The sequence below is a fragment of the Periplaneta americana genome, chromosome 1, assembly GCF_040183065.1.
Source record: "Periplaneta americana isolate PAMFEO1 chromosome 1, P.americana_PAMFEO1_priV1, whole genome shotgun sequence".
NCBI lineage: Eukaryota > Metazoa > Arthropoda > Insecta > Blattodea > Blattidae > Periplaneta > Periplaneta americana.
The window spans coordinates 181,474,525-181,499,941 of record NC_091117.1 but is presented as its reverse complement, the minus strand read 5'-3'; the positions used below and the strand labels follow the sequence as shown (position 1 = coordinate 181,499,941).

The following is a 25,417-nucleotide window of genomic DNA, read 5'->3' as shown; positions in this document are numbered from 1 at the left end:
TGGTTACTCCCAGGGGGCGGATATGTTTACCCGTAATCCTTTTTCCTCCTTTAAACGATCGTCACGGATGATGCTCTAAGAAGCATGTTGCCGTCTATTTAAATAAAATCAAGTCTTCCGATGACTCATTTATATACATGAGAGGAGATGATTTTAGGGCATCTTAAGAGGCTGCTGAAGAGAAATACGGTATTGATAGTTAAAATCGTACAATAATTTTGTTCCACATCGTTTATTACTGAAGTGATATTAGGGCCTAAACACATTAAAGGCATTTACCAAATATTAGGCTGCACGTTTTTCCCACATTCCTTCCTCAAGCCTCCTTTCCAACTCTTTCTAAGACAATCATTCGTGTGTATGTATATGTGTGTCTTTTGTTTACATGCTTACTGATGTTATTTATATTTTCGTTGTGTGATTGTGTTTGTGTGTGTTTTTGTTTTTTTTGCGTTCTCGCATGAAATTGAGCTCTCTTTATTAAATTTATTATCCTTGAACCGATTATTACATTTTGTACACGTATAATACGAGGCGCATCCATAAAGTAACTTTTCCACTCGTCCCACAGCTATCAAGCCATATGTTGCGCGAAGCGACTGCGTGTACGTGATAGAGTAATGTCCTGGCATGGCGCATGAGCTAGCGGAACTTCCCGAGTGCTCTCAGTAGCTTCGTTTCATTGGTTGAAGATGGACGCTCCTATTCCAGCTCCCGCAGCGTGTAAGTGCGATCAATGATAAAGTTTTTGAATACACAGGGCATAGCGCCGATTGAAATTTATCGTCAGCTGTGCCAGGTCTATGGGCCTAACATCATGAGCAAGCAGATGGTGCGTTGCTGCTGTAGACAATTTTCAGCAGGACGCCAAAATGTGCATGACGAGGAGCTCAGTGGGAGGCCAACCATCATCACAGACGACCTTGTGGAGCAAGAATTTTGTTCTGGGCTAAAAAAACAAATTTCGGGGACTGTCTCCGGGAAATGGGAACTCTGATAACCTTAATATATCGGGATGGGATGGGGAAAATGATATATGGATAGGAGAGCAAAGTGAGAAGGAAATAAGAATGTGGAGAAAAAGTTCGAGGGAAATGCTTTTCCGTATTACAGAAAATTCAGGGTCCGATGAGTAGTCTATTGATGAAAACTTGATGACTCCTTATCTGGAAAGTAAGGCCGTGTCTCAAAGCTCAAGTCTATACTACATGCTAATAAATAGCAACTAGCTGTCTTGTAAACTACACACTAGAGAGCTTGAACATGTATGCTGAAATCAGGTCTTCTTCATAGACTATTTTTCTCAAAGCCATGAAATTACGGTATAGCACTACATTAAGAAGGCAATGTCCTAATGCAGTGTAATTACGAGTTATCAGCTGTTATTTTTTGGAAATTCGAATTCTTTGTTTATAAACAGTTTTCCAGTAAACAATTCAAGAAACTTAATTCTCAGGTTTATGAACTGAATAGTATTTTCCTGAGACACTAGAAAAGAAACGTAGAAAGATGTAGAATTGTAAAAGATTTTCAAAAGATATCTATGAAAATTACGTTTGGCTATCAACAATCGAAATAAATGTGGAAAAGGTAAGGGCCTGAAATATTAGAATATAAAAAAAAAAAATGTAACGCAGATACCAACAACATCAATGTTCCAAGTTAACGTGTTATTCTACATTGAACTCACATTTGTTTCCAAAGCATCATTAGATTTCATAACCCCCAATTGTTAATGAGGTATCCTTGTTTGTTCAGTATACAAGTCAACAATCAAGCAAGCATTTTCCTTTACTAGCTATTACGGAGTTGATTGCTATTCACTACGTAGTTTTGGATCGTAACTTCTGATGTCACATCCGGCTATTTAGTCAACAATCTAGTTCACTTCAGCTCAAAATGTAGCTTTGAGACACGGCCTAAATACTGTACGATGAAAGAGTAATGGAACAGAGAAAAATTCTCTCCGGCACCGGGATTTGAACCCGGGTTTTTAGCTCTACGTGCTGATGCTTTATCCACTAAGCCACACCGGATATCCATCCCGGTGTCGGACAGAATCGTCTCAGTTTAAGTTCCAACTCTTGGGTTCCCTCTAGTGGCCGCCCTCTGCACTACGTCATAGATGTCTATGAACGTAGGACTGAAGTCCACATATGTGCTGAGGTGTACTCGTTATGAGTGACTAGTTGGCCGGGATCCGGCGGAATAAGCGCCGTCTTAAATCACGAAGTGATTTACGCATATCATATATATTATTTTAATGTACCGAAGTACATATGATATTTCCATGCAGATATTCTGCGTCATCATACGATGAAAGAGTAATGGAACAAAGAAAAATTCTCTCCGGCACCGGGATTTGAACCCGGGTTTTCAGCTCTACGTGCTGATGCTTTATCCACTAAGCCACACCGGATACCCATCCCGGTGTCGGACAGAGGCGGCCACTAGAGGGAACCCAAGAGTTGGAACTTAAACTAAGACGATTCTGTCCGACACCGGGATGGGTATCCGGTGTGGCTTAGTGGATAAAGCATCAGCACGTAGAGCTGAAAACCCGGGTTCAAATCCCGGTGCCGGAGAGAATTTTTCTCTGTTCCATTACTCTTTCATCGTATGATGACGCAGAATATCTGCATGGAAATATCATATGTACTTCGGTACATTAAAATAATATATACTAAATACTGTAGTTTTATGTATTTTGGAATACCCTTTCTATCTAACAAAGATAGAAAATTGTACGAATAGGCATTGATATAACAATTGAGGTGGTTTCATATTACTTGTACATGGATATTTTCAACGTACTTGTTGTATGTTCTCTGGTTTTCTAAACTCGTAGTCCTTGGCCCTCTTGTCAGATCCAGACCGTGCGATGTCCCTGAAGAAAATAGGGAAGCTGATAAAGGAATGCAATGCGTCGAACATTTAGTAAATCGTCATTTACACTGAATGACCTTCTAACGTATGCATATATAAATTTCACCGAAAGGAATTTATATTGTTCAGTTACTGGGTGTAGGAGAGGTGATTAAACAATAGTGTTGGCTCTATACAGAGCGTAAACGGTGTACGTGACGCTATTTCCAGTCAATAGGCACTGTACACTCTTGTGCTAATAGTCTCTCCCAGAACATTTGTTGAAAACCTGATGATTGGATTGTGACTAATAATACACAGTGAAAATTGTTTAGATCCCGAAAGTTGTAAATGTCCACTATTGAAAGAAGCCACGTATGTGAAATATCTGGGTATCATTATTGATCAGAATTTAAAATGACCTCATCACATTACTTATCTTTGTAAGAGGCTTCGTAAAACTATTTATAAATTCGTTAATCTTCGTTGCTACTTAACCATTAGAGTTCTACGAAATGTTTATTTGCCCATTATTCAGTCTATCATTCAATATGGTATAATTGTTTGGGGTGGAAGTACAAAAATTAATCTTAGTCCGTTAAATTTACTACAAAAACGAATAATTAAAATTTGTTTGAAGAAACGTTTCGATTATCCAACTAAATTAATTTATTCTGAATTTAATGTATTTAATATTGAATAAATTTATAAGTATACGCTGTTAAAATTTTATCATAAAAATCGTAATAAGTTTATATTACAGACACATAATTATGACACAAGACGAAATATTAATTCAACATTAGTATAACCTAAATGTCTCACATCTGCTGATCTAAAGCATAGCATTAATTTTGGCCCTCGGTTGTACAGTGCTTTAGCTAAATTACACCCAGAAATTCTAACATGTAACCCACTAACATATAACAAGAAAATTAGAAACATGTTAATATCTTCAATTTGATTAAATAAATTTATAGCCTATGTATATGAATTAATCAATCTATATTATATTTGTATTCTACAATTTTGAAATATAATTATATATAAATTGTCCTACTTTTCACGTGCGATATTATTCTTCTCTAGTGTTAATATTATATTATATAATTCCATTGCCGCTGTAATTTAAATTTTAGTTCCTATTTTATTTTATTTATTTTATTTTTTTCTATATTTCTCTTATATTAATATTTTATTATATAATTTTTGTAACTGTAATTTTAATTGTATTTCCTATTTTATTTTATATTCTCTTATAGGCCTATTAATATTATATCTGAACTGCGACCGAACACGAGCGCTGCTCATTCGGTCTCAAATTTTTTTAATACTACTGTATCTCCTGTTTTATATTGATTGTATTATTTTATTTCTCTTGTTTGTAATTATATTCTTTATTCTTTATATTTAAATTTAAATAAATAAATAAATAAATAAATAATAATAATAATAATAATAATAATAATAATAATTATTATTATTATTATTATTATCGCACTACTACTAATGTCCACCGCTGTGGAGTAACGTTTAGCATGCCTGACCGTGAAACGAGCGGGTCCGGGTTCAAATCCTGGTCGGGACAAATTACCTGGTTGAGGTTTTTTCCGGGGTATTTCCTCAACCATTAAGAGCAAATGCTGGGTAGCTTTCGGCGCTGGACCCTAGGCTCATTTCGCTGGCATTATCACCTTTATATCATTCATACGCTAGATGTTGATAAAGCGTCGTAAAATAAACCACTAAAAACTACTGCTAGTATTAATAACTTACTATTACAGTACACTCTCGATTATCCGCGGTAATTGGACGCAATCGGCTGATAATCCACAACTGAGATCATACGGATGTTCAAGAAAAAATTTGAATTATTTAATCATTAAAATGCAAATGTACTATGGACTTAAATTATTTTATGCCCGACCACGCCGAAATGTAGTAATTATACACCTGGTAGTAACCCTTTAATGAACCTCATTAAAGTACACCTATTCATTATAATTCAGTTGTTCAGCCAATGAGAAATCACTATTGTACCATTATAAAACCGCAAGTATCGATTATTCTCGGATATGCAATCGAAAGACAATTAGCGAAAAGTCACGGAGGCTGGAAATCCAATACTGTCGCAGAAGGTTATGTTCTGTTACTATAATAATTAGCGTTAATTGTAAATAATATTCAAATAAATTCAATTTGTCATCTCGTTTTTCAATTCTAAATCAATTTCCAGGTTATATCAAGACTAATGTTCATGTTATTCTCTAGATTATATCAATGTCAATGACATTCGTGCCTCGGAAAAAATCAATACTTTCGCGTCTGCGCACATCTCACAATTCAGGTCAGTTCCGCTCCTCACATAAGCATAACATGAATACTTATGAATAATTTCATGTTAGAAATATGGTCGAGCATAAAAAGTCGTATGAAACTTATATATTATTTAATGTACCGAAGTACATATGATATTTCCATGCAGATATTCTGCGTCATCATGTACGATGAAAGAGTAATGGAACGGAGAGAAATTCTCTCCGGCGCCGGGATTTGAACCCGGGTTTTCAGCTCTACGTGCTGATGCTTTATCCACTAAGCCACACCGGATACCACCCCGGCGTCGGACAGAATCGTCTCAGTTTTAAGTTCCAACTCTTGGGTTGAGTGCACCTCAGCACATGTGTGGACTTCGGTCCTTCGTTCATAGACATCTATGACGTAGTGCAGAGGGCGGCCACCAGAGGGAACCCAAGAGTTGGATCTTAAAACTGAGACGATTCTGTCCGACGCCGGGGTGGTATCCGGTGTGGCTTAGTGGATAAAGCATCAGCACGTAGAGCTGAAAACCCGGGTTCAAATCCCGGCGCCGGAGAGAATTTTTCTCCGTTCCATTACTCTTTCATCGTATGAAACTTGCCTATAATTGTAATTAAGACGCTCGTATGAAAATTATGAAACTCGCTTGCGCTCGTTTCATAAACAAACATACTCGCGTCTTAATTACTACCATTAGAGGCTCGTTGCATAATGTACTATTAATTCATTTAATGGATGCTACACTATTCGTTAAGTGTCAAAATAAATACTGTATGTACTGTGTAAACACTCATCACCTAAGCTCAACTGAATTCCAAAATATATCCACAAACAGTAGGCAGGTTCATTAGAACTGTTTGAGAGGGGAAGACGCTTGTGATGTACAGTCGAGGCAAAGAATAGTAGCACTTAGAAAAGACCGCGGGTAATCGAGTGTGTGCTGTACTATCAATTGAAATACTGATGATAATGTGTTTGCTTGCAGCAAGAAGCAGCTGCTGTCGTGCTTCCAGGCGCCGCTGCAGGACCTGCGCAACTGGATCCGGCCCGTGCCGCTGGCCGCGTCCTCGTCGTCTGATAAGTACTCTTCGGCCTCGGAGGATTGCGACGGCCCCGGCGCTCGTGGTGAGAGGCGCCTGTCTACTGTGTCGGGCTACTCCGCCTTCCTGGGCCACTCGTCCCCCTTCCCATCCACCCGCTCGGAGTACTCCTTCAGGAGGGCATACTCCTCGGAGGAGACCCAGACCTCCACCAGCTCGCCTTCCCCCTCGCCCTCCCTACCCATCGACCTCACGGGCGAGATGGCGCTCGGCGCCGGAGGAGGCCTCACACTCCCTCCCTACATTTCATACATCGACGAGGTGAGTTATAGAGTTGCCGACGGCCGCTGACGAGCACCATGAATTTTTAAATGCAGTAGAAATACTTTACTTTCTTCATAAGGGAAGTAAAGCCAAGGGTACCGTTCCATGATTTACAGCACGTAAGAGAACCCTGTTTCTGAATGAGAGATCTCTAATCTAAGTTTATTCGTCATTTCTTCTTCTTCTTCACGCATTGAGTGCATTATCCTTGTATTGCCGTCTTGTTTCTTCCCATTGTACTTCGACAAAGCATGTTCATTTATTCTCTCGATTGTGTCGCTCTATCCAATCGGCAATCGTCAGTGCTTTCAATCACGTTTTTACTCCTAGATTTTCCTAATTGATACATTTTAATGTAGTCCTGCATTTCTAATATCTCCTCTCCGCAGCTTGAGTTCGATATTATGTGTCTGTTTTTCATTTCACGTTTAATACCTGCTGAGGGTATGTTAAACTTCTAGGAGGAAACCGTTCTAATCCTAATTTCATCCGAGAACACTCCGCATGTCAACAGATGCATATGTCCGAAGTACTTTATACTTGCAGTAGGGCAGATACTCTCTTTATGGCGTCAAGAATGTAACGCTAATTAATTCCCTGTCTGAAAGCACAACCTGTTGTATTGTATATTTTCGAAGTCCAAATGGGAAATTTGTTGTCTTTCTAAACACGAGAAGGAACTAGAATATTTAAAGCAGTTGGAAAAGTAATGAAGGCTGTCAAGAAATGTGATTTGTAGGTCGGTTCGATCACGGACCGTTGAAAATTAGGCGTGATAACATAACAAAGAAGTTTTTTTTAAATTTATCTATGTCTGTCTCACCACTGAAAACAGTAACCCAGCCAAACAGAACGGTGGTCAGTCAATCAGTTTATGCTACTGTTTGCTCTCTATTTATCGTAGTACGGAACGATGGAACCAAATCGTAGTTGTTTGCGAAGTTATATACGAGAAATTATGTGGTGATCAATATGCCAAAGGAAAAGATCGCGAGAATAACAAAGAACATACACCAACACCAGCATACCAATCACAAGCACAGTGTCCATCATCTTGAATGAAAAGAATTGTAAATGACGTGTTTGAAAACTGAACTTAATTAGATTACAAGCAGACTAGACTGGGCGAGAATAACAAAGAACATACACCAACACCAGCATACCAATTACAAGCACAGTGTCCATCATCTTGAATGAAAAGAATTGTAAATGGCGTGTTTGAAAACTGAACTTAACTAGATTACAAGCAGACTGCGCGAAATAACAAAGAACGTACACCAACACCAACACCAGCATACATACCAATCACAAGCACAGTGTCCATAATCTTGAATGAAAAGAATTGTAAATGACGTGTTTGAAAACTGAACTTAACTAGATCACAACCAGACCTAGACTGCGTGAGAGTAACAAAGAACGTACACCAACACCAGCACACCAATCACAAGCACAGTGTCCATCATCTTGAATGAAAAGAATTGTAAATGACGTGTTTGAAAACTGAACTTAACTAGATCACAACCAGACCTAGACTGCGTGAGAGTAACAAAGAACGTACACCAACACCAGCACCAGCATACCAATCACAAGCACAGTGTCCATAATCTTGAATGAAAAGAATTGTAAATGACGTGTTTGAAAACTGAACTTAACTAGATCACAACCAGACCTAGACTGCGTGAGAGTAACAAAGAACGTACACCAACACCAGCACCAGCATACCAATCACAAGCACAGTGTCCACCATCTTGAATGAAAAGAATTGTAAATGACGTGTTTGAAAACTGAACTTAACTAGATCACAACCAGACCTAGACTGCGTGAGAGTAACAAAGAACGTACACCAACACCAGCACCAGCATACCAATCACAAGCACAGTGTCCATAATCTTGAATGAAAAGAATTGTAAATGACGTGTTTGAAAACTGAACTTAACTAGATCACAACCAGACCTAGACTGCGTGAGAGTAACAAAGAACGTACACCAACACCAGCACCAGCATACCAATCACAAGCACAGTGTCCACCATCTTGAATGAAAAGAATTGTAAATGACGTGTTTGAAAACTGAACTTAACTAGATCACAACCAGACCTAGACTGCGTGAGAGTAACAAAGAACGTACACCAACACCAGCACCAGCATACCAATCACAAGCACAGTGTCCATAATCTTGAATGAAAAGAATTGTAAATGACGTGTTAGAAAACTGAACTTAACTAGATTACTACCAGACCTAGACTGCGCGAGAGTAACAAAGAACGTACACCAACACCAACATCAGCATACCAATCACAAGCACAGTGTCTACCATCTTGAATGAAAAGAATTGTAAATGACGTGTTTGAAAACTGAACGTAACTAGATTACAACCAGACCTAGACTGCGTGAGAGTAACAAAGAACGTACACCAACACGAACACCAGCATACTAATCACAAGCACAGTGTCCACCATCTTGAATGAAAAGAATTGTAAATTACGTTTGAAAACTGAACTTAACTAGATCACAACCAGACCTAGACTGCGTGAGAGTAACAAAGAACGTACACCAACACCAGCACCAGCATACCAATCACAAGCACAGTGTCCATCATCTTGAATGAAAAGAATTCTAAATGACGTTTGAAAACTGAACTTAACTAGTTTACAACCAGACCTAGACTGCGTGAGAGTAACAAAGAACGTACACCAACACCAGCACCAGCATACCAATCACAAGCACAGTGTCCACCATCTTGAATGAAAAGAATTGTAAATGACGTGTTTGAAAACTGAACTTAATTTAGGTTACAAGCAGGCCTAGTCTGAGCGATGATAACAAAGAACGTTAACATGTTGTAGGAACATCCTTTCAAACAGATATAGACAGTAAGTAGCACACCTCCGATCCCTCTTGTTACTGATTGGCAAGGTTCATCCTATTGTTTAAACTCATGGCTTGAAGTTTCCTTCTATATTAAACACAGAGTATGAAAGTCCATTGCCTTTGGCCACATTTGAACCCGCGATACTTGAGTTGAGAAGCAAGTCTGTTATTTTTTTCTTTATAATTTGTTGATCGATCAGTGCATTTACTGCTATACAGACCACTTCTAAATGAAATACAAATACAATACGTGACATAGAATTGAGGGCAGTCTACATTGGACTCCTCAGTGAACAAAAAATTGTTACCGTAAAGTGGGGTGAATAGGGACGAAGTTTTATTATTTTTTATTTCTTTGTGTCAAAGAGTAAATGTAATAATAAGAGTGTTTATTTGTTCACTCATTATGAATAAAAACATAAACACTCTTATTATTATATTTAATCTTTGACACAAAGAAATAAAAAAATAATAAAACTTCGTCCCTATTCATCCCCTGTGACCCTATTCACCCCCAATTTACGGTAATGAGTGATATACATAAGTTGGTGTGAGCTTATAATATGAGGTCCATTGGAAGCAGGGTTTAAGCCACAGTCGCATTTTGCTACTCGACTTCTAAAAATGCAACAAACTTACAATATAAATGTGCAAAAATGCGATAACCACATTGAACTTCAGAAACGAAGATGGTAATGGAGAAAATGAAATCAGAGCTGTGTTTGAACTAGTCTGAACTTAAATGAAATGCTGATGACATGGGCAATGTTCAAAAAGGTATTGAGCAATAGATGTTCAGGAATTGATTTCAAAGAGCTGGTGCAATTCATGTAAGTTAAGTGAACAATATCTTCTAATTGATTTATATAATTCCATCGCATACTGTAAATTGTAAGCGAGGATTTATAAAAACTGGAATTAGAAACTGCCTTTCAGTAAAAAGAGTTAGCACTCTGCTAACAATAAATTTGAAGGGCCTACGAGTAAAGAATTTCAATGTTTAGAGTGCCCATAAAATAACGTATTTTAATGTGATGTAAATTCAGCAGAAATTGATTCTAAACGTACCTACGTCTGATGATTTACTTACATAAGTATATTATCTAGAGTGTGGTAGGATGGGTTGAAAGTAATAAAACTCCAAGAAAGAAATTACATAACTTTTTGTTTCTGCATGCTTTATTAATTTATCTTTCTGCACAATTATTTATAATATTGCAAAAGCATTTCGCAATTTGCACAAATATAATTTTTCATTTGTACGCTTTTGCGACAATTATTTATTTTCTAGCTTAAACCCTGATTGGAAGTCGGCTCTTGATCTGGCGGGAAATGTGAACTTTCTTCCAAGAGATTAGTGGACGACATCTGGAACATTTTCTATGTTGTTATAGAACTTTTTAGCTTGTGAATGAATAAACTATTTGATTGTGTCAATACCTGGTAAAACCATTAATCACCGAGAATAAGCTAATAGAGGTGTTACAAATGTCTAGCAACACAGAACACTGACAAAATACATAGGTCATGCGAATGGTTCAGAGAAATCATTTTCCCGATGTGTGTTGTGTTGGCAGGTGAGCACCAGCTCATCTTCTGAGTCCAGCAGTGGAGACTCGGGCCATGGAGAGGAATCCTCGTCTTTCAACATGCTGGACGCAGCAGCAGGAGGTCCACCATGTCACTGTGCTTTTGGTAACCCTTCCAACATGCCCCCGACAGATACCTCGCTCACTTCGACATCCTCGAACATGGGTGCTGGACCATCCATGCCTGCTGCCGCCACCAGTAGGGCCTTCTCGTCTGACTCCGGTTTCTCTTCAGAGTTGTATGACACAACCGGCGGACATCGCAGCTTGTCCACCTCAAGGGGTGGAACCAAGATAAATGGAGTAAACGACGATGCTGATAAACCCACCCCAGGGCTACACCGCTCCAAATGGACAGCATCTTTTAGAAAACTCATCAACAGAGTGTCCAAGAGATAAACATTGGTCCGGAACATGATGTATCTGAATTTGAATAGAGATTCTGGAGGTCCTCTCGTAAGTTATGGACTTGTGGAGAGTTAAAATATGAATAGCTGAGTAATTGGTTATTTCCGCTTGTCTCTGTGAGAAGATGAAGTATTTTTTATTTAAGTTTCCATAACTACACCTCCAGTTATTGGAACTGACAGCCATATAGTACACAGTTTTACACAACCGAAAAGTTAAACCAACAACCACCATTGCTTTCATCATCATTAACATAATTTTTATCATCACCATCAATTTCATAAATTAAGGCTTTTAGTTTGTTGTGAATTCACATTTTAATCGAAAGTGATTACCTTTTCTTGGTTACAATTTCTGGATGCAAGTTTTTAAAAAACATCAGTATGAACATTTTTATTTAGATTTAAATTAAATACACAAATATATAGAAAATCCATTCTCAGTTGTTCACACTTTTTCTCTCCTTGGTCAAAAACCGACCTAGGGTTGTAACTATCACCTTCAGAATGATCCACTAAAGGTTTAATGCGTACTTGTAACTCAGCTGTGCACAGATTAGTGTTAAGTAAATGCACTGACTTGCCAGATTAAAAAAGAATGTATTTTTTTTAAATGAAATTACTCATTTTAGTATTCGTGTTAACAACTGCTCCAGGATTTATATAGAACACAGATTCACTCCACACAATAAATTACGCGATAATTTTAGGTGCCACTATGTTTACTGAAGATATTAGAGTTGACCGTAAGTGAGGCGTAGCTGCCTATGTTTTTCTCATAGTACAATATGTAGCATCATATATATCTTTGTGTTTATTGGGGATATATTAAAAGAAGAATCCTTGTCTCTGCTTTTTAAATTTTTAATTAATGCTAATATGTTCCCGCTATTTCCATTTATATATCATTCAATAAAATTTCAAATATTTTCAGACTTTTTCTCCAATCATAAATATCTAAGAACAATTCATTATGTGCTGCTATATGGTAATCATCATTAATCAATCAATTATGTAACATGTTAATCTTACTTGAATCATTCTTGTAATGTTAATGCAAGCTGGAGAAGTTTCTACAACATTTGTCTAATATTCATATTCATATTTATTGTCATCATACGGCTTTCAGGTAGTGGTTTCCCTCACATTTCTGCATACGGTCCACCACTACCTTGATTTGTCTAATATATAATTAACCCGACTGGATTTTAAAATAAAAGACTGCTGCCAATGATGTAATTGTTTAAGGAACTTGTCTAAGATATTGGTCAGAAATGTTCTTACAGATATTACCGATTTGCTTCCTGATTTCAGTGGAAATCTCTTCACTTTTGGTGTAACTTTAATATATTAAACGACAGACTAACAGACAACTCTTTATGTAGCAAAATGATATTTGAGTTCTATTCTTGTAAAATGAAGTGTACCAAGAGATGTTGCTCAAATTGATTGATTGATTGATTTGCTCTGTACTACTGATTTCTTCATCTGTAGATAATTCTAAATAACAGCCTCCACACATAGCTCTCCTCTGGGTATTCTTACTTTCTAAATGTAGTTAAAATCACATCAAACTAAAGAAACTGCATTAACCGCTACAACAGTAGGAGATTGCAGCATACTCTATAAACAGGATGATTCATGACTAATAACCCACGCTTTAGGAATCCGTTCTATAAGCCATTTTGAGCATAAAATGTCATATGAAAATGTGTCCGATATTATCAACCGTTAAGAAGTTACAGGTGATTGAATCCTACGAAAGTAGTAGTGGTTTTGTGTAGAACTAATAGTTATTCAGTTAAAATAAACAGAAATATTAATTCTGAATACTGTCTTAATCATAAAATAAACATACCTCAGTTTAGAAGCAGATTTTCAAATATCTCTCCTTCCACTTCAATGCACTTGGCCGCACGGGTGTGAATGCCGCCCCCGTACCATGGCATGGCTATCCCTAATGAGTGCAGCAGCATGCACAATACTGACAGACCTATTTTCCCTTCCCCCCCGTACTTCACGTCACAGTGTAACTCTTGGTTTAGTTTACATTTCAATGTTTGTATTATGATGCAAGCAATTCCAAAGCCTGATTCACAGCACGACGTTTGGATTTTTACGAATATAAAACTAATAATATCGGACACATGTTCATATGACATTTTATGCTCAAAATGACTTATAGAACTGGTTCCTAAAGTTCGGGTCTTTAGTCGTGAATCACTCTGTATAGCCTATATACGGTATATTATCTCTTGATACTCCTCTCATATGGGACTTGAATCGTAATTTCGTTTTGTTGTATGAAGAGTTGTCTGAAGAACTCTCATCTTGCCTAAACTAGAGATATTATTATCATTGAATATGCAATATTAAAGCATGTTACTATAATTATTATTCCTAGACATTGACTGAAACTTCAGAGATTCTCTGGTAATATATTCCAGTGTAATTCATGTCATTTCTGTGATGTGCATCACACCTAATGTGGCAGTGAATATGTATTATACTATATTTCCTAGAGAGGTTCTTCAAGTGATCGAACGCCCTTGTAATATGCAAGAAGAATATACTTTATTATTAAGAGTTGAAGCTGAAATGGGCTAATTTAAGATGCAGATTGTTATCTATTGGAAAGCATATCACTATTGTTGATAACACGTTGAGCAAATGTTCTGAAAAAGAAGTTATTTTTCCCTTCTATAATGTTATATGAATATTTCATGAATTTGTATATGGTCATGGATCCATTTAGGGTCGAACTAAACAACTTTGTCAACCTGTTCAACTGCCGAAAGTCTATTTTGTTAATTGAATTTAGTGCGCCTGTTACTTACTACCAGTTTCCATTTTCAAACATGGAAACACTTTCACAATGTCTCCTGTTTATTGTTGGCTGCTACTATTCAGAGTTTTTAGATGGTTTAAATTTCGGCAGGAAGTTTCTTCCGTGGAGTTAATATTGTTCTTTAGTCTGTTTCTGAGGGGATTTTATATTTGCAGTAGTATTTGTTTGAAAGTTTGTTTCTTTCTTACAATCTTTGAAGATAGATTTCTGTATGTTCCAGTTTTTATCTTGTAGAAAATGTCTGAGTTTTGCGTTCTTATTGAGAATTTAAGAGAACAAGACACTGAATTTGTCAATTTTTTTATCTGTTCCCATCTACATGATATTTTGTACATAATTAGGGCAGCAGAAGTGAATTTCAGAACTATTGTTAATTTTTGGTAGGAGGGTAATATGGCTCTTTTTAATTAACAAAGAAGAACATGTCAAAATGTATATATAAAAATAAAAATAAATTGATAAGATCATCATTAGAAACTGAAGTAAGTACAGGTTAAGATGTAGCAAAACTTTGGAATAGCTTTTGAATGTAAAAACATGAAATTCAAGTTTTTATGTGCCAATAACAAAACAGTAATTTATAGTATAAGAGAGTAAAATTATATTTTATGCATGAGTAGAAAGTTTAACATCCGAGGCGAAGCCAAGGGTGATAATTTTCACGAGCGCACAAAATCTGGTTACTCTCGTGTGCTATACAATTCTTATCCATTACTGGTATCTAAATTTAATTTTAAATTGTACGCCTTTTTTATGTGGTGTTGTTTGTGAAGAAGTTATAAATGAATGAATGTATGGATTTTATGGTTGCTAATGTGTTGGTTGTCATGGAAAAAATTTTTAATTCACAGCAGTGAATAAAGCCATTGTTTAGGTTGCTAAGAACGATGAAATAAAGACCAGTTTAGATATCAGTTATGGATTTTAAAAAATTATAGTATTGTTTCACGTAGCGAAACATGATATCGAGCAAATGAACATGTTGACACCTTTGGTTGGAACGATCCTAGATTCTGATATAAAAAATATAAATTGCTCCTGAATGTATTTTAAATGAAACTATTTTAAAATCTACATGAGTAGAAACATTTAAAGTGTTCAAGAATGCAGGAAGTCAAGTAAAATCAAATAAGTTTAGAAAAGAGTTCCTGCTACAAGAATTTCACTTAGAATGTGTTTGTGTAATGTATATGATAGGTGATAAACCAACTGTTTGTCCCTGGTACATTAAAATAAAATACACCACTGGTCAAGAAATATATCTGCAGTTTTTAAATTAGATTTTTAATTTATTTTTAATAGATTTTCTGGAAGATATGTAGGAATTAGAGTGAATTCTAGTGGATCCTGGCGAGTTGATTAGGATCATTAAGTAGCTTGCAAAAACCGCCACTGCTGCATGTAACTTGAGTTTGTTTAGGTTTAGATAGCAAGCAGTATTAGGAAACCGTACATGTATTGTAGGGTTCTGGAGACGCACAGTACTTAATAAACGAGACATGAGTTTAATGGTGAATGTTATCTTGTCTCGACTCTATTTCTAGACTAGAATATAATAGTGTTTACGTTAGTGATCATGTTGTATTGTTCCTCTGTAGTTGATATCTGGGTTTTCATCTCAAGAACCTCAACGCAAATTCTTCATCTTTTCCATTGCATTTCCAAATGCATAATCCACGACATTCCATGAAACTGCAACTCTTGCCATTGATTTATTGTACACAACATCGACATCATAAAATGGGTTTGAAATATCTGCAAGTCTTAAACCCTCCTTCTTCAACGGACTTTTTGCTTCATTATTGGGCTTCATTATATTATGTGAGATGCTAGTTACATTCATAAGCCATAGATTCTAAAGGGTCCAATCTCTTTCTCAATATTTTTATTTTTAAATGTTGAAATAAACAAAAGTTTGTAGTCACAGTTACTTAATTTGTATTCTACACTATACAGTTTCATTATCAGCAGCCATTCAGAAGTCGGTAAATAGTCATATGCAGTGTGTAACAAAGCCAGTCTTGAATTAATCTGCTTTATGTGCTTTAGGAAGTTTGAACAACAAAAATTGCACATGATTTTGTGTGTATATGCAGGTAGATTGGAGAGTACCTGCGTATGGAAACAATGTATTTGAATATATATTTAAATAATTTAAAATAGTATTAGGATTACTGGTACTGCTTTTACTTTATGATTCTCCCCCCCCCCCCCATTTGTATTCGTTACTAGTGTGTTAATAGACAAACATATAACCGTGATTTTTTTTATTGTTCAAAGTACTGTTGTACTATTAGACTAAGGTCTTGATATGAGTAGCAGTATGATTATAATAGGTAACTGTCCAAGTCTGTCATGCTTCTCTACCCCTCCCCCATTTATGTTGTAGCTGTTTACGTTCATTTTCGGCTTTCCCCTTAAAAATTTGGCGAAACCCTAGATTGAGACAAGTGGTCAATAAGCTTGGAGCTCACATATTCAATTATTTCTCAGTCCCGAACTCCCTTGCAAGATCGGGTTTTTTTTGTACCTTTTAAAAGTTTCTCCTCCCATTTCTCCCAATAATTCATTCATTCATTCATTCCTACTTAAAAGATTTATCATAGCCTACTATTTGCCAAACTCAATCTGATGTTGCAATGAAGAAAATATGTATTGGTTTTAATGACTTCAGAATGTTTTTCAGGAACATTATCTTGTCAGTTCAAATCTAAAAATTGTTTAAATGTCTGTAGCATTATGTTTCACACAATATAATATTTTTCTGTCTGATTGAAAACTATTTGTTACTTTCTATTTGGTTGGAATGGGCTTTATAAAAAAATACCGTAGCTCAAAATATTATTTTTAACATTAATGACTTGGTGAAATTTTATACATTTTGTTGAAAAAAATTAATATTTGTACTTTTGAATAAGTGTTACAAATTACATTTCATCGCAATACCAGTCCATATATTATTTTATCATATTATATATAAAGGTAAAAATACAAACACTGTTGTTGGTGTAAATCAGTTGCAATGTAAAATTACATCCTTTATTATTAATATGAGCCTTCACAATTAATTTACAAATCCTTTTCAATCCAGATTTCAAATAATGTTGTTGGAAATTTACAAATCCTTTCCAATCCAGACTTCAAATAATGTTGGAGAAAGAGAATGTGTTTAAGATTTGTAGATGGCAAGAGCATTTGCTCGAGCAACATGCTCATTACCATATAATTATGTAAGTAGGAAAGTGCTTTTTAAGATTAATTGTATCTTTATTTTTGTTTAAGTCTTAGTATATGTAGTACAGTATATGTTTGAGTAATGCATTCTTTCTTATCTTAAAATTGTAACATTTACTAATTTTATTCATAAGTTTGTTGAGCAGAATTTATTGTATTAAATGTAAGTTTTGTGGTTTGTGTGCAACGTAAAGTATGTGCAAGTACTGGGTCTCATTCCTTTATGGCCTCTATAAAATTCATTTTCATGAACAATATAATTAAAAAAATAATATGACAACATTGAATTTAAGCACTTTATTTAATACTGAATTACCAGGCTCAAATTTTCTTTGATACAGTATTTGCCTAGAACACCATAGATACCACTGCCACATGCAGTTAATCAATATACTGAAAGTTGACCGGGAATATTACCATGATTTCAGACCACTCACGTGTTTGTGTCAGTTCTGTTTCTGTATTGTTATGATATGCTGAGATGGATTTTATTCTAAAGATGATACAAAACACACAGTTCTCTTGTTATTTATGGAAATAATGTCGCCTATAAATTTTTTAATACCAATGACACTGCTTCGTGACATTATTTTAAATGTTTTCATTATTCTCGAGTTTTTGGTTGTGGTATAAGATTATTTTTACACGTTGTTGTGTAAAAATACAAACAGGTTCTTACGAGCAAGTCCCATAAGTGAAAAGCAAAAAGGACGTAATTTTAAAAACATTACTTAATTTTGGTGTGCAGATATTTATGACATAACAAGATATTTGTCACTTTTCCATTGCTAGTTTCGGGCCCCAATGATGATGACGACGATAATGGTGATAGTAAGCTACCTGTAGCTCAGTTTACAGTTTCAGTCCATCGTTTCTTAAGTCATTTGACATTTACCTTGAGACTTGAATGTAATAGAATCTCTTCGGAAGAGGTAACACTAGTTATTCTAATAGTGGGACTCATTTTTATAGCTTCTATAGGGTTTAATATAGCACTTACTCGATAAATTATGGAACAGTTATTCTGCTATAACTCAGATCCCAAAATGTCATTGATAAAAACAGGATAAAATATGTAAAGGAGAAATTTTGAATAGAAAAGGCTAATAGACACTTCATAACCTGAACAGTACTCAACTTGGTGAACAGTGAAGTCATTGATAACAAATCTAGTGATTTTGTGAAACCAGGTTTGCAAATAATGTTACTCTCTCTCTCTCTCTCTCTCTCTCTCTCTCTCTCTCCCTCCCTCCCTCCTCTTTCCCTTTTTCCTAATTTATTTCCGTAAAGCTATTTCAAAATCCACTAGATAGTACTGGTATTTGATCGGAAGGTAGTTGTGTAATAAACAAATGATTGGTCTGAATCATGTACAGGTTAACTTTAACACATTACCCAGTTCCATCCACTGCATCCATCCACCTCCTTGTCCCGAACAGGTTGAGGGGATGGTATAGGTAAGTGCCCTTACTGATATATAGACAGGAGGTAACTGTCGAGTGTGCGCGTGAATCGAGTGGAATATGGTGGTGTATGTCACTATTTGGTGTATAACAAATTGGTGTTATCTGTTGTGCTGTTTGTGATTATTTTCTTTAACCATATGGCCTGTAATGTATTGAAGTACTGATATGATAGTACTAATGTTGTATCATTGTTGAAAATCACAGGAGCGCATTTTTTGTCTGTTGAATTCTTCTGTGTTATGTTCTTACACAACTTGTAACATTATTTGTGCTTGTGGAAGGTTACAAACAATAATTCAATTTACAGTAGAATCCCTCTTATCCGGCACCAAAGGGACCAGACTAGTTCCAGATACAAGATTTTGCCGGATAATTGAATAAATACCGGTATATACAAAAAGAAGTTCGTATTTCATGGTGCCAAATTTTAAAACTGCAGCCATGTGAAGCTCATTTTTCTATCACTTGCTCATAACTGAATAAACATAAAAATTGTATGAATTTTCCTTATTAAAACACATCACACAACACAAATAATACACTAATTCCAGGTTCGAATATTAGGTTCAATTATTCATTGAAAATGAAAGTTCGTGCTAACTTCCTAATGTTCAAAACTGACGCTCCAGATTGTCGCAATGTGGGAGATTCAAAATTCATTTTGGCTCAGCCAAAAGTGCTGTTATTTTGGTATTTCCGGTTATTTGGGTGCCGGTAACTGAGGGATTTTACTGTATTACAGTAATTAAAATCACTTCAGACTGCTGTTAAAATTACAATCCTTAAGGAATTACATTCTTTTTCGTGTCAATACCAATTTAAAGACTTAAAATTAATCCTCCATGTAAATAACTTTTCTTGTATAGGTGCTTCAGATTTAATATTTAGGAATTTGAATTTCTCGTCTCTTTCTAACATATTTTGTTCTAACTCAACATATCTAATTATACGTTTTGTAATTATGGATTTTTGTATTACATGATGTTTTAAGTTACAGTGTTCTTTATTAAGTAAACATCCAGAAGCATATCAAATTTTCAAAAACACTGCATTACTTATTTACATGTTAAGAACATTAGTACGAACTGTGAAACGTAAAGTGAAATAAAATAAAATGATTATTTTCTTCTTAAAGAAATCGGTCTCACCTTCTAAGGACTTCAAGCTCTGTAATGCTGCTATAACAATATTAGTAACACTCAATCGAAATTTATGACCTCTTGAAAAAAAGTTACAATGATTAGTGATTCGAAATCCTTAACTCATAGCAAAAACGATTGCAGATTTAAAGCAATAGTACAACTACAAAAAAATGACCTTTTTAAATATCTACATGAAAAGCACAAAATACTTGAATTCTTGAGTTACAAGATGCTATTTTTAACTTCACGCAACGATATTCAATTAATCAGAATTAAGTTATGTATGTACGTACGTACATGTGTAATACATGTATGTAATACAATCATTGCTGTCATGGAGGCCATACAGCATATGGGAACGTACAATTCTTTAATGATTCATAACCATATACAGTATAAAAGAATGGTCGAAAAATAACCGAAGTGCTGCAGTTATATGCTTCAGGGTTGATCAAGACAATTGTGCATCCACTGTAAGAGCTTCATGGGATCTTCTCTAAATCAAACTTGTTTTACAATTAAAATGTAGATAAAAACGATTTCTTTACTTCTTTGATATGGGAACATCCATAAAATGACGGTCAGAGGGATAGAGAGAAGTAAATAGGCCTATTTCAAGGGAGAAAAGTAAGGGGTGAGGCATATGACCAAGAAAAGAATTACCGTGACAGCACTGAATGTAATGTAATGTATGAATGTATGTAGGTATGTATGTAATTACTGATTTACAGATTTTGGTCATGACATGCGCAATAGTTGGAAGTATAATGTTTGGAACTACAAGAAGCCATAGCTTTTCTCGCGCAGTTATCTCCATAGATATTCAACTTTGGATGTCGATATTGTAAGTTGCATCATACTGAATTAGGTGAGGAACATTTCAAGTTCTAAACCTTAAACACGAAAAATTCTCTTAGGTCGGCAGCACACTGCATTAGACATTCTGTCTCAGACAGGATGGTTTTGTCTCAGACAGTTAGATGTGACGGTGATTACACTCATTCATTCTTATGAGGTTGCAGCATATTGCATCGGACATTCATCCGATGCAATATGTGACAGCTTCATAAGAAAGTGTGTACTCACCATCAACTCGAATGGTCTGAGACAAAACCATCCTGTCTGAGACAAGTTCGATGCAGTATGCTCCCAGCCTAAGTGCCTTTACATACTTTTTTGTCTTATATTTCTCGTAATTTCCTCCTCAGAAAGAAACCTTTCCTTCTCCATTCAATAGACTTTTTTTATCTTCATACACCCTTGCTTGAAATTCCCCTAGTTCAGTATTAAAGGCTATATATTCATTTTACATTAACCACCCTCAAATTTTATCAGACTATATCTTATCATCTAGCTAACGTTATTAGCCTCTTATTAAACTTTATTTGGCTGAATCTCGTCAGAAATCCATTAACTTGTAAATACGTAACGTGACAAATGATTACTAATGTTGATACTTGAAAGCAGTCTTTAGGCACAGAAGTTAAAAATTAGAGAAATGGTATAGATTATATTATTAATGCTGATGTTTAGTTTATAATGTAAAATCTAATGTAGTGATCAGTGATGTGAAAATACATCTATTGAGGGGGGGGGGGGGGGAGGGAACTTGGCGATACGAAATTTGTGGTGTGGTGTTAGGTAGCTATTATTTTGTGAAGTTGGGCGTGTGGTCGTCAAATGTAAATGTAGAGTCTCATAATATAGTATTATTTAACAAGGACAATATATTATTGAGTTATAATGAGTTGTTTTGCCCCAAGACTTCCATGTCCTAATGACATTGTATGCGTCATTATGGATAATGAGATCAGTCGTCCGATGGAGGATCTCTATTAGTGTCAAAGGTTGTGATTATACGTAGAAAAATCTTCTCTCGCTGTTCTTGCAAATAAGCCTTTGGAAGCACTGACTAATACACCATCGTGGAGAGGATTAATGGTTTGTCACTTGTCACTTAGAAAGAGTATTCATGAGTAAAGATTAGAAAGATTTTGTATCAGTTGTTTGAAATACAGAATCGTCTATTGAGGAAAGTGACTGTTACAATATTTGAATTTCTCTAAACATGGCTGAAAAATGTGTGCAATTGCGTTTGAGTATTTTTGTATTTAATTATTTGCAATAACAATGTCAATCACTTCCAGCATTTCTATAGTGAAACTGTGGTCCGTAAATTGGTTTAATACAAATGCTTGATGGCTGTCCATTATTTTATAGGAATGTCTCTTCGGAATTTATTTTTGTTTTTTGTCCCCCAACATTAACTAGAAAGTTAAGCATATGGTACAGAAATCCCCCGCTTTGTCACAACAGTAAGAAGTAAATTAAACCAAATTGGTTAGTGAACATAAGAAAAATGTCAATTTGTATAGAATAAATTAATTTAGTTATAGGAGAAATTTTAATATCTTATAGAATCACGTGCTCAAATAGGTCTGTTAATAATTTAATATCTGATGAGAAACATCACACATTCTGTCCAGTATATGTGTACAAACTGTAGAGATGAAGCAAGTGATATGAAAGTCCATTATAGCTACTTTCCTTTTATTTTCTCTACCATACCAAATTATATATTTTTTTTCCTGAAATTATTTTGCAAATAGACTAAATCCAGCAATATAATGAGTCAATATTAGTATTATTTTTTGAAAAAGGAAATTCATACCAAGAAAAGATCACATTTAGAATTCTTTTGAATAATCATAAGTATGTAAAAATAAAGAATTTCATGAAACATTATAAATTAAATAAAAAAAACTGTAGTGTTATTATAGACAGTTTATTAAATGTTTGATAACGAATTTTCATTATGTAAGTTGAAAGATAGCGGGGATGTGCTGTATTTAGTAATATATAATAAAACAAATAGGTTTACACAATATGTTTAAAGTATATTGCATTCAGTGTTACCCTGTGACAGCAATTTACAGTAATTTTACTGTATTTCTCATATATATAGTTCGTATCAAGATTATTGATTCCATAATCGATTTCAATAGTAACAATAGAAACAACAAAATGCTCTTAATTATACCCATGCTATCATGTATTTCCTCAAATATAAATGTGTGATTATTCCTAGTTGAGTTGAATTGAAATATCCATCTTAGTATAGTGACATTTCGCAGTCTTTGGGCTGATGGCTGTTAATCCTCTCTCTCCTCCACTATGTGAACGTAACCAATCATCTCTGGATATCTCAACTGGTTGAGAATTTCAGAGCTTCACATTATAACACTCTTGTTTCTTTATGTTGATTGTTGTTGGCGTTTTGTTGGGAGTCTGTTGTTGTTTGTAACACATGATGATGCAGAACGCATTTCTTGAATGTTGTGAGCAGGTTGCATCTAGCATTTGGAGATGAATGACTTTTGTATTGCACGTACTAACATTTTTAACCTCAAGAGCAATACAGAAGTGAATTGAAAATAATTTTTGACATCTTTATTTTTAATTGATTAAATGGCGATCTTACTCGTGTTAATTATGTAAGCATGTGTGGCTTACAGCTGTTTCGGTGTTACTTGACACCATCCTCAGAGCCTACTAGATCTCGGCACTATCTCAACTTCGCTGCCTGTTGTGTGGGTGCGTTCGTGTAATGAAGAGTTGTGTCAAATAGTGTGTGTGTTCTGAAATTGATCTGTGTGTTGAGAATTTGATTAGGGTGTGTTTTAGTGTGTCTGTATATTTCATATTGTTCTAGTGTGTTGAGTTTTTGGTTTTTGGGTTGTATGTGTAGGATTTCCATGTCTGTATTTATGTTATTGTATGTGTGATTAGCATTAGTTATGTGTTCGGCATATGTAGATGTAATAACAATAACATAAATACAGACATGGAAATCCTACACATACAACCCAAAAACCAAAAACCCAACACACTAGAACAATATGAAATATACAGACACACTAAAACACACCCTAATCAAATTCTCAACACACAGATAAATTTCAGAACACACACTATTTGACACAACTCTTCATCACATGAACGCACCCACACAACAGGCAGCAAAGTTGAGATAGCGCTGAGATCTAGTAGGCTCTGAGGATGGTGTCAAGTAACACCGAAACAGCTGTAAGCCGCACATGCTTACATAATTAACACGAGTAAGATCGCCATTTAATCAATTATTTATATTCAAGTGTTAAAAGTAGTATACGAAGATTCAGCGTGGATTATCTTTATTTTTTCAAATATTAGGCCCATACATTTTTAAAATCTTGTCTATGCCTTGTCAATTTTCAAATCAAATCTTTTTCAACACCAATATTGTATTACCGCACCGGTACTGATTTTAGGATTCAGGGTTTAAACTAAAGTGTCACACTTGGTTACAATTTGCTTTTATCTTGTTCTTCAGGTGTAGTATTATCTACTTCAACATGGTTATGTAATGGTGAATGTATACAGCATTTATGCTGAACATCATTACTCTTTTTAATGTAACAGAATTATTTCGGATTGGTACAAGGATATGGACTGATAATGCTAGATGTTAAAAAAAAACTGCTGATGTTTGTGGTGGTTGAACTTAATTTGATTAAGGTGCATATTTTCAACCTTTTGAACTTATGATGATGTATGTGTTTGTTACTAGTTTTAATATTATTTGTTGTATGTTTGTGACGGTTAATTTTGTGGTTTTGTATAGTGAGTTCCAGGATTTGTTCCAGTTGCTCGAAAGTGTAGGATTTAGAGAAGTTGTTTTCTCTAACCTGTCAGTTTGAGTGCTGGATATTTTGTAGAGTACTTGTCCTTTTTTATGTTGTAAATGAATACAAATTGTATGTTACTGATTACTTATGGTGGTGTTATTCATAACTACATTTCCTTAGTTCCACTCATGAAAGATTCCTGTGTTTGTTGTACGAGATGGCCCAAAAATCTCGATTCATTTTGATTAAAAAAGAATCAATATTGCTGACATGTTTCAATTTAGTCGAGAAACATGATCACATTAGAAGCCATTGCGGCTATTGTGTAATTTCGGAAGCTCAAAACGGAGCACTTACTAGTAGGCTACTGTTCTGCAGTTTCGCAGAGAACTCCCTCGCCTAGTCATACAATGTTCATTATCGCAAGTAGACTTCTAATTCTTTAATTTTAAAATAGTATAAACATAATGTAGACATCAACTGTTTAAGATTTATCTATATCTATAACAAAATTACACTACTTATAAGTTATAACTTACATACGTACTTACAAATGGCTTTTAAGGAACCCGGAGGTTCATTGCCGTCCTCACATAAGCCCGCCATTGGTTCCTACCCTGAGCAAGATTAATCCAGTCTCTGCCATC

General features: G+C 35.3%; 1 protein-coding gene across 3 annotated transcripts in view; it reads left to right on the top strand.

Moving 5' to 3' along the window:
* LOC138704965 (uncharacterized) overlaps positions 1-24,914 on the top strand; it is a 521,080-nt gene extending 496,166 nt beyond the window's left edge. For all 3 annotated transcript variants that reach the window (XM_069833445.1, XM_069833451.1, XM_069833459.1), the window contains 2 exons: positions 6,170-6,545; positions 10,995-24,914. In XM_069833445.1, the coding sequence (XP_069689546.1) occupies positions 6,170-6,545; positions 10,995-11,405 (787 nt within the window). In that variant the 3' untranslated portion in view covers positions 11,406-24,914. The remainder of the gene's footprint in view (positions 1-6,169; positions 6,546-10,994) is intronic.
* Positions 24,915-25,417: the final 503 nt, after the last annotated feature.